Source organism: Melospiza melodia, chromosome 5 (genome assembly GCF_035770615.1).
Source record: "Melospiza melodia melodia isolate bMelMel2 chromosome 5, bMelMel2.pri, whole genome shotgun sequence".
Lineage (NCBI taxonomy): Eukaryota > Metazoa > Chordata > Aves > Passeriformes > Passerellidae > Melospiza > Melospiza melodia.
Genome location: NC_086198.1, coordinates 18,913,930 through 18,928,625, shown reverse-complemented (window position 1 = coordinate 18,928,625; position 14,696 = coordinate 18,913,930). Strand labels below are relative to the sequence as shown.

The 14,696-nt window shown below is 40.9% G+C and overlaps 2 protein-coding genes across 4 annotated transcripts in view; one reads left to right on the top strand and one right to left on the bottom strand.

The window, feature by feature from the left end:
* Positions 1 to 3,241: 3,241 nt before the first annotated feature.
* On the top strand, positions 3,242 to 13,611 carry CASP6 (caspase 6). Of its 2 annotated transcripts, none has more exons than XM_063156478.1 (8): positions 3,242 to 3,344; positions 5,094 to 5,135; positions 5,886 to 5,928; positions 7,617 to 7,763; positions 8,192 to 8,268; positions 8,708 to 8,883; positions 10,993 to 11,146; positions 11,750 to 13,611. In XM_063156478.1, the coding sequence occupies exons 1-8, from the start codon at positions 3,314 to 3,316 to the stop codon at positions 11,974 to 11,976; spliced, it is 897 nt and encodes a 298-aa protein (XP_063012548.1). In that variant the 5' UTR covers positions 3,242 to 3,313; the 3' UTR covers positions 11,977 to 13,611. The 2 variants fall into 2 exon arrangements, with proteins under 2 accessions (XP_063012548.1, XP_063012547.1); XM_063156477.1 differs by having other exon boundaries at positions 7,614 to 7,763.
* Positions 13,612 to 13,789: 178 nt separating this feature from the next.
* Positions 13,790 to 14,696, bottom strand: part of MCUB (mitochondrial calcium uniporter dominant negative subunit beta) — a 42,348-nt gene continuing 41,441 nt past the window's right edge. For both annotated transcript variants that reach the window (XM_063156475.1, XM_063156474.1), the window contains exon 8: positions 13,790 to 13,990. In XM_063156475.1, coding sequence (XP_063012545.1) covers positions 13,913 to 13,990 — 78 coding nt within the window. In that variant the 3' untranslated portion in view covers positions 13,790 to 13,912. The remainder of the gene's footprint in view (positions 13,991 to 14,696) is intronic.

Genomic DNA, 14,696 nt, shown 5'->3' with positions numbered 1-14,696 from the left:
GTTCTTTGGTCATGCCTCAAGGTTTCTTTTCTTATTTGCAGATATGAAATAGCACTAAAAGAGAAGTATTACTGTAGAGCTTTGCAAAACTTTGCTAGATGAACTTGTACTTCTAACTTTGGTGAGAGATATATTACTGTAGAGCTTTATGAAACTTAGCTAGATGAACTTGTACTTCTCCTAACTTTGGTGAGAGAGAAGTTTTACTGTACAGCTTTGCAAAACGTTGCTAGATGAACTTGTACTTCCCCTAACTTTGGTGACATTCATTTCCTATCACAGAATTGAAACAATTCTGCCTTACCCTGGAATTCCATGGTTGTAACCCTAAAAATCTTTTTAACATTAAGGAGGGAATGTTAATAGCATTGTTTGTTTCAAATGACAGAAGTACCATAATGAGTCCAAACCACTAATTCAGCTAGATGACTTGCTGAGTTCTGTACAAATGGGCTTAAACTAGGTGCTTAAATTAATGCATATCCTGGGTTTGGATAGGATGAAGTTAATTTTCTTCCTAGTAGCTGATGCAGTGCTGTGTTTTGGATACAGTGAGAATAATGGTGATAACACTCTGATGATTTAGTTGTTGCTGAGCAGTGCTTACCTTAAATCCAGGACTTCCCAGTTTACCACACTCCACCAGCGAGGAGGTGCATAAGAAGCTGGAAGGAAGCATGGCCAGGACAGCTGACCCAAACTGCCCAAAGGTGTATTTCACACCATAGAGCATCATGCTCAGGATATAAAAAGGGGGGAGTTTATATCCTGGTCAGCCAGAAGGCATCATCTGCTGCTTGGGGACTGGACAGGGGGTGGTGAACAACTGAATAGTGTGTCACTTGTTTGTCTTGGGGTCTATACATTTTTCTCTTTATCCTTTCCATTTTTATTATTATTTTTGTTTATTTCAGTTACTGAAGTGTTCTTACCTAAACCCATGAGTTTTACTTTTTCTGATTCTCCTTCTCACCATCCCACGTGTGTGTGTGTGCCTGTGTGTGTACACATATATACTTAGTCACTGGCTGGGGTTAAACCGTGACAACACAGACAATTTTCACTGTTGGAAAGAGCTGGGTTTTGTTCCCTCCTTTGCTGACCTGTAATTATACCTCAGAAGCCTCCTGGAGTTTATTTCAAACCACGTAAAACACTCAAAGAGCTTTAATACTTCTGGATAGCACTTTGATAGTTCTGCTTGCAAACCACAGGAGGCATTTCACTTCTTCCAGGTAGTCCTTACTTTGCACAAGCTTTTCCTGTAGCAGAAATCCTTGATAGAGTTGCCTGCAAGTTATACAAAATGCATTTTGCAGACCATAGCCCTAAGATGAAGGCTAGCTATCGCCCCTAGGATCAATCATACCATTTAAGAACTTACATATTTATAAATATATGCAAAAATGTAATGCTTGTCCTGCTTGTGGCAGTTAATGTTTTCCTTAGCAGCTGATACAATGCTGTGTTTTGGATTGAGGATGAGAGGAATGTTGATAATGCACAGCTTCTCCTGCTGCCCTGCCAGCAAGGAGGCTGATGTGCACAAGGTTTGGGAGCAGACTTCAGCTGACTCAAGGAATATCCCATATGGAATCCCAGATGAACAATAAAACTGGGGGGAGTTGGCAGGGAAGGGCACTGATCACTCCTTGACTGGCTGGGCATCGATCAGTGGGCAGTGAGAAACTGTAATTCATGTCACTCACCTTGTATATCCTTTTGTTATTATTTCCCCACCCTTTCCTGTCCTGTTAAACTGTCTTTACCTTTTTTCTGATTTTCTCCCTCATCCCACTCGAGGAAGTGAGTGAACAGCTCCATGCTAGATTAAAGCATATAAACACTATAGATAGCAGCTCATTTAACTCAACATTGCATGTTTTTGTGTAGTCAGTAATGCTGTACAGAATTCACAATCAAAGTTCCTTTTTCAGACTGCAGTTCTGATCTATCCATAATGCTTTTTCCAAAAAATACCCACCTACAATCTGCAAGTGTCTCTAAACCTATAGGCACATCTCACAATAAAACTTTCATGCATTACAATGACCCAACACAGTGGCTGAGCCTGCTCTCAGCCTCCAGCAAAACAGAGCAGAAGAAAACTCCATCTTACAAGGATCTAAGCAAACTGCTGGACTGAGGAACATCGCTGACAAAGTTCTGGATTTCGGTTTTGCAGCTGCAGAACTTCACACGGGAGTCTGGCTGCCAGTGGGTTCAGGGGCAGCTCTAGCATGAGCTGTGAGAGCCGGGATCTGCAATTGCCAAAAAATGAACCTGTTTGGTAGGAGTCTAAATGTTACCCAGTATAAGAGGCAGACTTTGTGATAGTGTCATGTTCTAACTAAAGTTTGCACAAAGACAATTGAAACAAAGTTCTATCTTGATCCAGCTGCCTACTGGCAGTCTGAGGGTAACAAGTCTGAACAAGAAAAAAGCAAAGGCAGTTAAAAATACCCCATGGCTCCTTTAATCAAAGGGAGACGTCTGAGATTTTTACCCATGCAAGAAGCCAGAGTAAAAGCAGACTGGGTAAAAATGCCTATAATTCCGCTCTAAATCTGCTTCCTGTTTGTGTTTGTAGCAGCACTCTCCTGAGTGCACATTCATATCTGAGTTTCATATCTAAAAGTAGGCTAGATAAAAAAATCAGATCCCTCTAGGGTATAATCTGTAAAGCTCTTGTACTGAAGAATGGGTTTTGTCACTGGCTTTGGTTTAGATACTTGATTGTTATGTAATTGATCAGTGAGCGGTAAGAGCCACGTAATTCCCAGTCGGGAATACTCGTTAACACACCTTGTCCCTCGCCTCACGGTTCCGAAATCATCAAAGAGAACTGAAGCGAGAACAGAGCAAAGCTGCAGAATGACCCACACATCCAAACCTCCCAAGGGTTGTGTGTGGGTGCCCGATTTGAGGAACAGGAGCCGTACAGGAAAGAAAACACGATGGGCCTCAAATGGGAATTTGAGTTTTGAAAACTTTAAACTGAGCACGGGAGGCTCTCACTATATTTCAGGACGCTGGTTTTGTACAAGCCGGGGCAGTCGACCACGATCTCTGAAGGTCTCATCACATGAAACGCACAGCGCACTTCAGCACCGCAACCCTGGGCTTTCCCGGCTCCGGCCCTCGCCCAGCGCCGGAGGCGGCCGCTCCCGGCTGAGGCGGGGCGGTTAACCGCCAGAAGGCGTGGAAAAGGAACAGAGGGAAGGGCTTGGCTGCGCTTGCTTGGCTTTGTTTCCGCTCGCTAGAGTTCGGTTCGTGGCTTGTCGGTGTGCAGCCGGTGCCTCCGTCCACGGCGATGTCGGGCTCGGAGCGGCAGCCGCGGGCGGGTGAGTGTGCGGAGGGGACGGGGTGGGGAAGGGCCGGGCCGCGCCGCTCGGGGCTCCTGCCGGAGGCGGAGCGGAGCAGGAATGGGACGGGGAATGTCTGCGAGGGGCTACCGGAGGCAGAGGGACGGGGAATGTCTGCGAGGGGCCGGGGGCAGCGGGGATGCCGGAGGCAGAGGGACGGGAGGTGTCCGTGAGGGGCCGGGGGCAGCGGGGCTGCCCGGCCGGAGCGCCCGAGCTTCCCCCAGAGGGGGAGGGCCGCCCGAAGGGCGCTGCCGGCGCTCGCGGAGACGCGGAGCTTTGCTTCTGTCCTTATTTCTGTGAAAAACACGTTCACTCTCCGTGAAAATTAAAAAATAAATAAATAAAGGACAATAGGAAACAAGGACCATAGAGCAAAGGTTATTACAGCCAGGTGCATCTTGGCCCTCAGGCAAGACCACTCTTACCTTTGGGGATGCTCCCTACATCAGCCATCACATCTGTTGCATCAGCCTGTAGCGGATTCAATGCAATTATGAAATTTAATTCAGTTATGCATGGTATACTTTCCTTTATGCATACTGAAGTTTCCTTTTTAGTTTACATATTCCAAGAGCTATTTAATTTGGGTCTGCCTTTTTTTAACACCTGCAGTTTTTGAGCTTTGGTCCACACTGTCTTCAGATGGTGAGTGCCGATTGTTGGCATGGAGCGGGTGTCTTCTTCATATGTCCATTGGATGTTATCCCATCCAAGCAGGCATTTTACACAAGCGTACTTATAGCAGCTATTTCACTAAGTTTAATTAACAACAGAAATAAAAACTATATAACAAAGTTACTTTAACACTACATATCTAAAATCCATTTTAATATTTGTGAAAAGCCAATATTATAATGTGTGTCTATAACATTTCCTTCCTTCTGGAGGAGGAAAGGAACGTTCGAGAAGGTGGGAGGTGAAGGATGGCCAACAAGGAAATGGATTTGCAGTGAATCCCGCAGGGGAAAACCCCTCCGGCTTCCCGGCACGGCCTCGGGACAGGGAAAGTGGGGAAGGTTCCCGGCGTGTCACTGGAGGGCAGGAGAAGTCAGAGCAGTAAAACTTGGGCTGGGTCCCCGGAGATGCAGCCAGGCTTAAAGGGGATTCTTTTGTGTGCCGTCGGGTTGTTTCTAAGGGCTTTGCCCTTTGTGGTCTTGATGGTAGATCTGTTGAGATGGAAACGCATCCAGGGGTAGACTTTGTGAGATTCCAGTGTAACCTAGTGCATACCTGATTTTTGATTCCTTTGAAGCAATCCGTCTTCACGAAATTAGGGATAAGTAGTCCCATTAGTCTCAATCAGAATTTAGAACAAACTTGTTCCTGTGCAAGACAAACAGAAAACTTTTCATAAATCATGATAATTCAAGTAGTGTTTATGTGAATGAAGCTGTGATGCGAGAGGGACAATGAAAAACCTGGGACTAGGAAGTTACTTAACAGGATTAAAATAACAGGAAAAATTTTTTCTAGTTTCCTGTAGCCCAGGAATTCTAGTCCTCCTTTGTCTACATTTTCTGTCTTAAAGTTTGATGACTATAAAATTTTATTACCTGTTTCATGGGTGAGGGGTGGATTGCAGGAACTTTTGTCCTCTATCAAGATACAGCTATGTTAGTTTTGCAAAAGGCATTCATAACATCTGAAAAATGGATGTGAAAAGCTAATATTGTATGTGCAAAGTAGTTTGCAAAATACATGTACATGTGACTCTTCTTATAATTGCAGGCCATGTCCAGCTGGATAGCAGACCTATATTACCCACCACAGGTACAGTGTCATATACAGTTCTCATAATGTGATAGTTAGTCTCTACCACTAGTAGTAGTGATTTAGTAGCCCACTGAGATGCTTAAGTAAAAGGAACAAGGATTCTAGCCTAACCATCTGCAAGTCTGTAGTTCTGCACACTCCCAAGATGTGCACATCCCTTGTTGTTGCCACACTGTTACTTTTATGTCCCTTCTGTACTGGAGGTACTTAAAGTCTCTATAGTTCAGCAGAAGAAAAGGTTTAAATCTTGCATTTTTTCAATTGTCAATAGCTGTTACACTATCTACTGTGACTCGTGTTGCATCCAACCTCAAAGAGAATGCTCAGCTTTGTATTAGCAGCATGACTGAAAGAAAAGAAACACCAATGTATTTTTAAGTTATGTAAAATTTTTACTATTGAGTTAGAGTCTCATTAAAAAAATACACCAAGCTAGTTAGTTATATAAAATCATCATCTCTGAATATGTTTATACAGATACACAGACAGATACAAAATATGCATGTCTTGACCACCTGAAATTCAGACTGCTGGAGTCAGAACTTCCAGAACAGCCTCCAAAAGCTGTGGGTACAGACAAACAGTAATGAGGCTGTTTCCTTGCATGCCTACTTACCTGATGTGTGAATGAGCTTTTGGTTCACATGAACAGCTAAACTTTAAGGCTGGATGCATAATTTCAAATTGGTTTTGTTTGTTTTTAATGAATGAGTTTCTGGCTAAATAACTTTTTGATTTCTTTAACAGATGGAAATGAGAACATCACAGAAGTAGATGCACTCAATATAAGGTAAAGTTCTGGTGGCAGTGACAGATGTGCCAAGGGACTGAGGTCAGTGCAGGGCTTTCTGATTTTTGTTAATGAATGATTAATGATTTGATTCAACTCCACCCACTTACAAAACATGTTTGTAGTTTTAGCTACACCAGCTGCAGATTGAAGGCATGTGGAAGGGATTATGAGGAGGGTTCTCTTTAGGCAATGTGCAAATACCATCACATTCTGAGGAGCCACTGGACAGAAGGTTAGATTGTAGCACAGGAACTTATTCCTCTGGCAGGAGGGGAAATGGACCATGGAACAGTGCTTCCATAAAAGCCCTGAAAACACTGAACCACCTGCCTGATAACTTTGCCTTATCCATACAGCTGAGTAGAGAAAGAACTATTTAGGGAATTATCCCCAAATGGTCATTCACAGGATCCAGTGACCAAACTGTCCAAAATCCCTACTAGCCATGCACCTAGCCAAATCCTAAGGAAGAGAAATTGACAAAATCTGAAAAAATTCTGGTACAGGTGAAATTGTTCATAATTGCAAGGCTAAAATTTATAATCTTTGCATTTTATCATTGGTACTCAGAATGGGAACAATGTGATAGAGCACCCAGCTTCTCTTATTGGTTATCCAGCCAACATTGTAGAACCTCCCTGACTTTGAACAGTCATGTTAAATTCCTGTTCTCTGTCTGAATTCTTGTGTATATGTTACAAAAACATGTTTCAGTAAGGGAATTCTCATATCAAAGTGGAAAAGCAGGGGTAATGATGGTAATTTTGCTGTGAAACAAAAGCATTTGCCAAAGAAACTCCAATCTTCAACATCTGCAGACAAATATTCTAACTTTCTCCTGTAATTGCACCAAACCTGAATATTCCAGAGCATGAAAGAAAGTATTAACATGGCAGAAATTACAGCTCTGACCAGAGCCAGTCCTAGGGCACTATGACCCTGACTGTCATTCCATGTATCTTGAACTCTGGACCTGTCTATTGCCAGCATTGTTGCCAGAAGTGTTTCAGTTTCTGTTTTCTGCACCAGGAACTACTAAAGCAGAAAGATTGCCTGCTTCATCCTTCTAATTACAGCCATGTCAACACTTAGGATCTTTTGGGTCCAAGTGTTGACATGACTGTGGCTCCACAGCCATGTCCACAGTGTGCTGTCACACATCCTATGATGTGTATTGCTGATAAACGAATAAAATTGCACAATGCTACTCCCAAACACACAAGTATTCTATGTGTTTGCTGCCATGATAAAGTCCACTACTTAAAACCTGGGTCAGTCATTTTTTCTGTGCTTAAAAAGACCTCTGTCCTTCAGGAGTTTGTGGCCTGGTTACTAGAAACTTAGACGAACTTGTCAACTCAAACTTGTCAAATTAAATTGTCATAGCTTTCATTTCATTAGGGTAAATAACAAACATTTGTTCTCCTTTTGCAAGATACACTACACTTAGCACCTTATCCCCAGTTTATAGTCTATTGATTATAATGCAGCACTTGATTTACTTAGAAAAACTTGATGTAAATCTCAGACAGCTACAATTCCAAGCAAGTGAATGTGTACTGTCCAATTATGTTAGTATTTATCTAAACACACAACATGGAGAATTGGAGCCATGTCTGAAATTATGTGTGTTAACTAATGAAACAGCCTCATTTACCAAGAATGTTTTCCATGTGTGGCAGCAGACAATCACGTCATCTTGAAGAGAAGTACAAAATGGACAATCAAAGAAGAGGAGTTGCATTAATCTTCAATCATGAGTACTTTTCTTGGCAGTTAAATCTGAGAGACAGACGTGGGACTACGGTTGACAGAGACAATCTGAATCGCACGTAAGAAACTTGGTTGCTCCACGAACCCTTAAAAAAATCTAAACTTTAGAAATCATCTTCAAATTAAGGAGTTACCTAAATCTTGTGTTTAAGTAGTGACCAGAAGATTTTGCAGACAAAGTACCAGTGCAACTTGAGTGAAGAAAGCTCTAATTAAAAAGCTTCAAGGCACGTTTTTTTTAAGTCACAGAAATTGCTGGCACAAATCCTGTGAGTTCAGCACTTTCTTTGGACAAACTTTTTGAAGTAACTTTAGGTGTTAGACCTGTACTTGACACTAGTTTGAATTCAAAATCAACTTTAGTAGTTGTGTTCATAAATAATGCATAAGAATATTAATTTCCCCACAGGGAAATAAACTGAGTTGGTAGCAATTGATATATAATTTGAGCAAGATTTTTACTAACACTGATCTGTTCTAACAATAGTTTGACAAACCTTGGATTTGAAGTCAGAGTTTTTGATAACCTGAAAGCAGAAGATGTGCAGAACAGAATTGACGAAGGTAAGAGACTGTGTATTGGTTATGACTATTGCAGCAGAATTCCCAGATACCTTTTCTTCCAATCTCTCCATTCATCTTACTTAAAACAAATTGTTGTGCACAAGGAATTTAACATTAGAAGTATTTGAAGGTTAGACTGAAAATTATTTTATTGCATTGTAAGTGAAGCTTCAGTGAGAGAACTAATTAAGTCACAAAAAGCTGAAAGACAGTACGTGCAGATGGGAGAAGATAATTACATTCTTCTTTTTATGGTTAGTGCCCCTTCAGCCAGGCTGAATCAATGCACCTTGCAATCCCTACAGTATGGCTTTTCCTGAAAATGGCATCCATTTGAAAAAGGACTGACTGGGGATTCAATGATACCATACAAATGTACAATGTTTTTTAGACCTGAATAAGAGTGTTTCATCATTTAAACACCACTTGACTATTTCAGCCTCTAAGGAGGACCACAGCAATGCTGACTGCTTCGTGTGTGTGTTCCTGAGCCACGGTAAAGATGATCACATTTATGCCCGTGATGACAAAATCGACATTCAGACAATGACAGACATGTTCAGAGGAGACAAGTGCCAGAGTTTGGTAGGAAAGCCAAAGATATTTATCATTCAGGTAAGATGTCTGTTTCTGAATTCAGTGAAGTTAACACTGACTTGTGTCTCCCTGCAATACATGTCAGTTTTCCTGATGCAGTCCTTCCACAAGGCATTTAAGACAAGGATTCTTCTCTTTTTATTAGGAACCCTAATGTATACTCCTGTTATTATTATTACAGCTGTATTTAATAAGTAATTTTACAAAAAGAAACACAAATTAAACCCATGTCAGATCTACTGTCAGTGTTTTTTGCAGCCTCAGCTCAGTTCCTATTGGTCACACTTCACAGCCCAAGGCTAAGCTGATAAGCTATCTACCCTCTGTATCTTCATTGCTTCCTTCCAGGCAAGTCCCTTTGCTTGATCCTCAGTCAAGTTGGGTTTTGTGTTTGGCTTTTTTGTCTGTTTTCTTTTTTTGTGGGGCTTTTTGGTTGATTGGTTTTTGTGGTGGTAGTGATTTTCAGTTGTTGTTGTTGGTTGGTTGTTTTTTTTTTGTCTATGACCTATACTCAGCATCTCTCTCTCTGTAGAATCCAAAGAATCAGATTAAGGCTTTATTGTCTCAGAAATGCTGTTTGTGCTAAGTGGTCAGACAAAGACCATATGTAACCTCCTGTTCCTTCCCTTGGTTCACGGGAGAATGGAAGTTGGGAGGTATCTCAGGAGGTCTCTGGTCCAGCCTCCTGTTCAAAGCAGAGTTATGGGGTCAGACCAGGTCATGCAGGGCTTTATCCCATCTTTATCCAGACTGCAATTAGCAAACTCATATATGAACCAGCAGACTGTAATTGTAGCAGTTTACAGAATAATTCTAAGAATTACCTTTTTTTTCCCCAAATGCAAGCTTCTTCAGGGCACAGGGTTGCTGCAAGAAGCAGTATATTGATAATTCACCTTTCATTAGGACTCATTCAGATTTCCTTTTTTTTTTTTAACCTGGTGCCAAAGACGGGAAAAAATACTTTCATATTTAAAATTTAAGGTCAATGTAATACTTGGAATCACTTATATACTCATCAAAAAGCTAATTAACTTAGTTCATCAGCTGAGTTATTTTCAAGCACAACTGGCATAGCAATTACCTCTGGAAATCAGAAACATCAAGATGAAACTTTATCACTGTAAAGAAGATTCTTTGTGTTGTTGTTTTTTTTTTTTTTTTTTTTTTTTTTTAGTGGTAGTTCTGAAGTAATGCTCTTTTGTATCTTTTGAGTGTGTTCTCACCTTGTTATCCTCCATGGGTAGCCTTTCTGCTCCACTGACTATGGTGGGATCACTACTGACTTCTCACAAAAACCTTCCCTCAACAAACACACTTGAGACTGCACTAAGAGCAGAAGTGTAACAGCATGTGTTGATGGCTGTGCTTCAGAGCAGTAATTCAACACTGCCAAGGGAGGCAATTCTTCCTCTCTACTCAGCAGTGGTGAGGCTGCCTCTGAAGTACTATATCCAGTCCTGAGTTCCCCAATTAAGAAAAATGCAGACTTACTGGAGTGAGTCCTGCAAAGGGCCACAGAGATCATTAAGGGACTCTGGAGCATGTTTGATCTGAGGAGAGGCTGAGAGAGCTGGACTGTTCAGCTTGGAGGAGATGGCTCAGGGGAATCTTACCAATGTTCTGAACAGCTGGTGGGAGGGAATAAGAGGGAGACAGGCTCTTTTCAGTGGTACCCAATGGCAGGTTAAGAGGCAACTGGAACAAATGAGAACACAAAATTTCACCTCAACAGAAGAAAACACTTTTTTTACTGTGAGGTTGGTCAAACACTGGAAAAGGTCACCCACACAGACTGTGGAGTCTCAACCTATGGAGATCCTCAAAAGCTGACTGGACAAGGTCCTGGACAACATGCTGTAGCTAACAGTGCTTGAGTCAGGGGGTTGGACTAGATGATCTCAGGAGATCCCTTCCAGTCTTAGTGATTCTGAGATCATCTTCAAGCTTTCAATGGAGTTTGTCCCCAACATCTTAAGTGACAGAGAAATAAATGTGTCTTTCTGAAGGCAGAGCCATGATGTGGCACACCTAGCTGAACAGAAGTGCCTCTGGTTAGTGTCAGAATTGTAATATTAACAGTGAGCTCGGCAGGGGTGCAAACATAACACCACTTCTCACCAACAGGCCTGTCGAGGTGATCAACATGATATTGCAGTGATTGCTCATGATGCAACAGACAGCAGTAAATCCCCTGGCAATAAGACTGAAGTGGATGCAGCTGGCATCTATACTCTGCCTGCTGGTGCAGACTTTATCATGTGCTACTCTGTGGCACAAGGTGAGTTCCAATATTTTACATCCCGTGTCTGATACTTCACTGTAACAACCCTGAACATGTCTTCATTTTGCAGTCCAAAAAATGAGGACAGTTCCATGTAAATCTGATTCACATGTCTGATAAGTAGTAACTTGTCTGGGAAAGAATGTTGTGTACTAAAGAAGAAATCAAAGTAAATTATCAAGGTTAAGTTTGCCAAACAAAAGCATTGTCATCAGTCTTGAGGCTGAGCTGCCTCCTGACAGCCAACATCCATCTCTTTTCCAGGATTCTGGTGGCTTACAAATTTCCCTGCACTACATGGCTGTTCTCTCCAGTCCCCCATGTATGTTGTCCTCAGTCCCATCTGCTCTCTAATGAAGCAGAGGTGCAGTCCTGAAAGCTACCAGTCCCTGAATCATGTTCCTCTTAGCTGAGCACCACAAGTGGTACCAAAGCCATTTCCCATCTACAATTTGCAGTGTAATTGGCAAAGTGAGATTTACACCCATTAGTAATTCCTTATAGATGGTAGCTAGCAAACAGTGACTCTCATAAATATTTTTCCAAGAGGTTATCACTACTTACATTTGGATCTAATTTTATGTTCTTTTTCTACTGTAGGCTACTATTCTCATCGTGACACTGTATTTGGCTCCTGGTACATCCAGGATTTGTGTGAGACCCTTAGGGATCATGGATCTTCTGGGGAGTTCACAGAACTTCTTACTGTTGTGAACAGGAAAGTATCAGATCGCACATGGAACACGGGCTATGGTTTAAAAAAACAGATTCCTTGTTTTGCCTCAATGCTAACTAAAAAATTGTATTTTCATCCAAAATCTAAGTAGATTATTTTGCAGTGATGACCATTACTATTACCTGCTGGAGAGAAAAGAATACCATCTTAGTTGAGGAGATGTAATATTCTACAAGAGTGTAAAATCACTGTGATCAAACATTACAATTTGCAGACCTAATAGTTTCTAAAATCTTGAAGCAGTCTTAAAACTAGAATTATACCAGAGAATTCATCTCAGGGAATATGGGAAAAGTTGACTGGGGCCAAAGTATTAGAAGGTACTCAGATTTTATTGAAATTGATGCTTTAAATTGAAATCAATTGAAATTGATTTTTTTTCTTAAAAGCGTCTTGCCTCATTGCCATCTAACTATGGCACATTTTACTATTTCCAAAACATTTTTACTGTTCTGTTAGATTTACTTGTCTTGCTCCTAGAGCACAGTTTACAGGGAATATGGTTTGTAGGGCATCTTTTTAAATTTGTGGACAGCAGAATCCACAACTTTTGTAGCTTTATTTGGCTTTTTAGACACTGTATAATTTTCTTGCTACACTAAAAAGGAACTTAATTCCTTGAGTACAACTATAGCATTAATAAAGGATTAATCAAATAGGGTTGATTAATAAAGGGTTTCCTTTTACTTGAATATAATTGATACTTGAAGCACAGTTACAGTTTTCTGGTGCTTTACATGCTCAGGAGAAAAACAGCAGTAATGAGATGAGACCATGTACAGTTTGCTCAGGGTGAGCTTGCCTTTTCTGTATCTCTAAAGCTAATGCTGCTGAACATGTCTAGGCAGCTCTACAAAATATAACATGTAAACCTTCATACTTCAGGCCTTGGAGTTGCATCAGGCCTCCTCTTGGCCCTGGAGGAGATCAGCCATGCCTCTGTCATTGTGTACATAAAAGTGACGGTGCATGGTCACCACAGGATTGTTACTGCTGCAGTAGTTGTGGTGCTGACTTGAACCAAATATTCCTTTTTTTTAAACGTTATTAATTGTTCCTCTGAGGGACAACAGAGAACTCAGTCTGAGCAAAGTGTCTTATTCCACTTTCCTGGGGAAAAAAATAATTGGTTTACAGGTTCTGCTTTAGTTAAGTCTCTCCATACACAATGTTCTGTCATAAATGCTGTATCTTACTACACCTGCTTTTAAACAGGTGTATGAATCATGCATGTTTTAATGTTTTGATAAATTCTTTCAATACAATGCAACAGTGAAACATAAATGATTTTATAGGAAGTCTGAGATGCCTTACTTTTCCAGCACTAATCCATTTTCCTTGGGGAAAAAATAATCGGTTTATTGCTTCTGCTTTAGTTAAGTCCATCTACAATGTTCTGTCATAAATGCAGTATCTTACTACACCTGCTTTTAAATGTTGTATGAATCATGCATGTTTTAATGTTTTGATAAATTCTTTCAATAAAATGCAACAGTGAAACAAATGATTTTATAGCACGTTTGAGATACCTTACTCTTCTAGCACTACTTACTAAGAATGCTTAATTGTCATGCTAATCTAAACTTGACCTATGGTGTCACAAGCAGTCAATGCACAGACCAGGGAAAAAGAAACAGTAATTTCAGGAAAAGAATCTTTGCTACTCCATATAGAAGTTAATTATCCTATGAGCTACTGTTGTGTCACAGTAAATGGTACTGAAGGAGCTGTCCTTGTTTGTTCTGTTCTTTTACCGGCAGTAAAAATGCCCCCATTGTACTAATGAGATTTGACAAATATTTAGAAGACTGCTTTAGCAGTTTCTTCATAGAAAAAAGAAAAAAAACCCAGACAAGTAAAACAAACCCAAACCAAAGTAATCAAAGTAACATCAAGCAACCAAATATTTTTTAAAGCTATTTATTGCAACTTTTAAAACTTCAGTGGTAAAAATACCCAGGTGCTATGGAGTAACTGAATGTTCATATCAGCTTTGAAAGGGCATCTCCAATATACACAAACCAAAGTCAGTCCTTGTCATTGATTTCCTGGATGGGAAGCCTCAGGTGCAGAGGCTGGCGCAGACGCCTTAGGGATTCTTCTGCCTGCCAATGAAAGAGAGAGGGAGAGTTCATCCTTCTGCAGCCTCTGTCTTCTTCTCTTTCACACATGCACTGTCTTTCTTTTCTCAGAAGGCACTGGTCTTAGGCAAGGAACCAAACCAATCAAAGGGAGGATGCTGAACACTGACAGACCTGCTCGACTCATGCAGTCTCCAGAGAGGAGCATGAACTCTGCCCATCAACCCACTCACCCACACCCCAAAGTATTATTTTCCTGAAATGACAATTTAAAAATCCATACCCCCAGGCCACCAAAAGAGCATCAAACTCTATCATCATGTCAATTATAGCACATGAAATTACACCCTGAACTACGGGTTTTAAGCTAAAGTTAGAGGTAGTTTCCATTTTCTTTTATGAGATACTGAACACAGGGCTGTCAAGATGGGATGGAGGAGTAATAATTGAGGAGTGAGAGATCTGCTACAACTATTTCATGAAGGCCACCAAATTCCTCCTGGGTGTACATGCCACCTTTTCCATCTAGTCACCCATATTCTTTAAATCTAAGTCTTTTACCTACAGAATAAAGGCTATGATGTCAAATGCCAAACACTCTACAAGGCAATCTCCTTCCAAGGAAGGGAGGAGATTGGCCTACCACAGCTGTGCAGCAAACATACTGTGCCCAAAATAAATTCAGCTATTGTATTAAATGGCCAAAAATGCAACATTAATAATTAGAGTA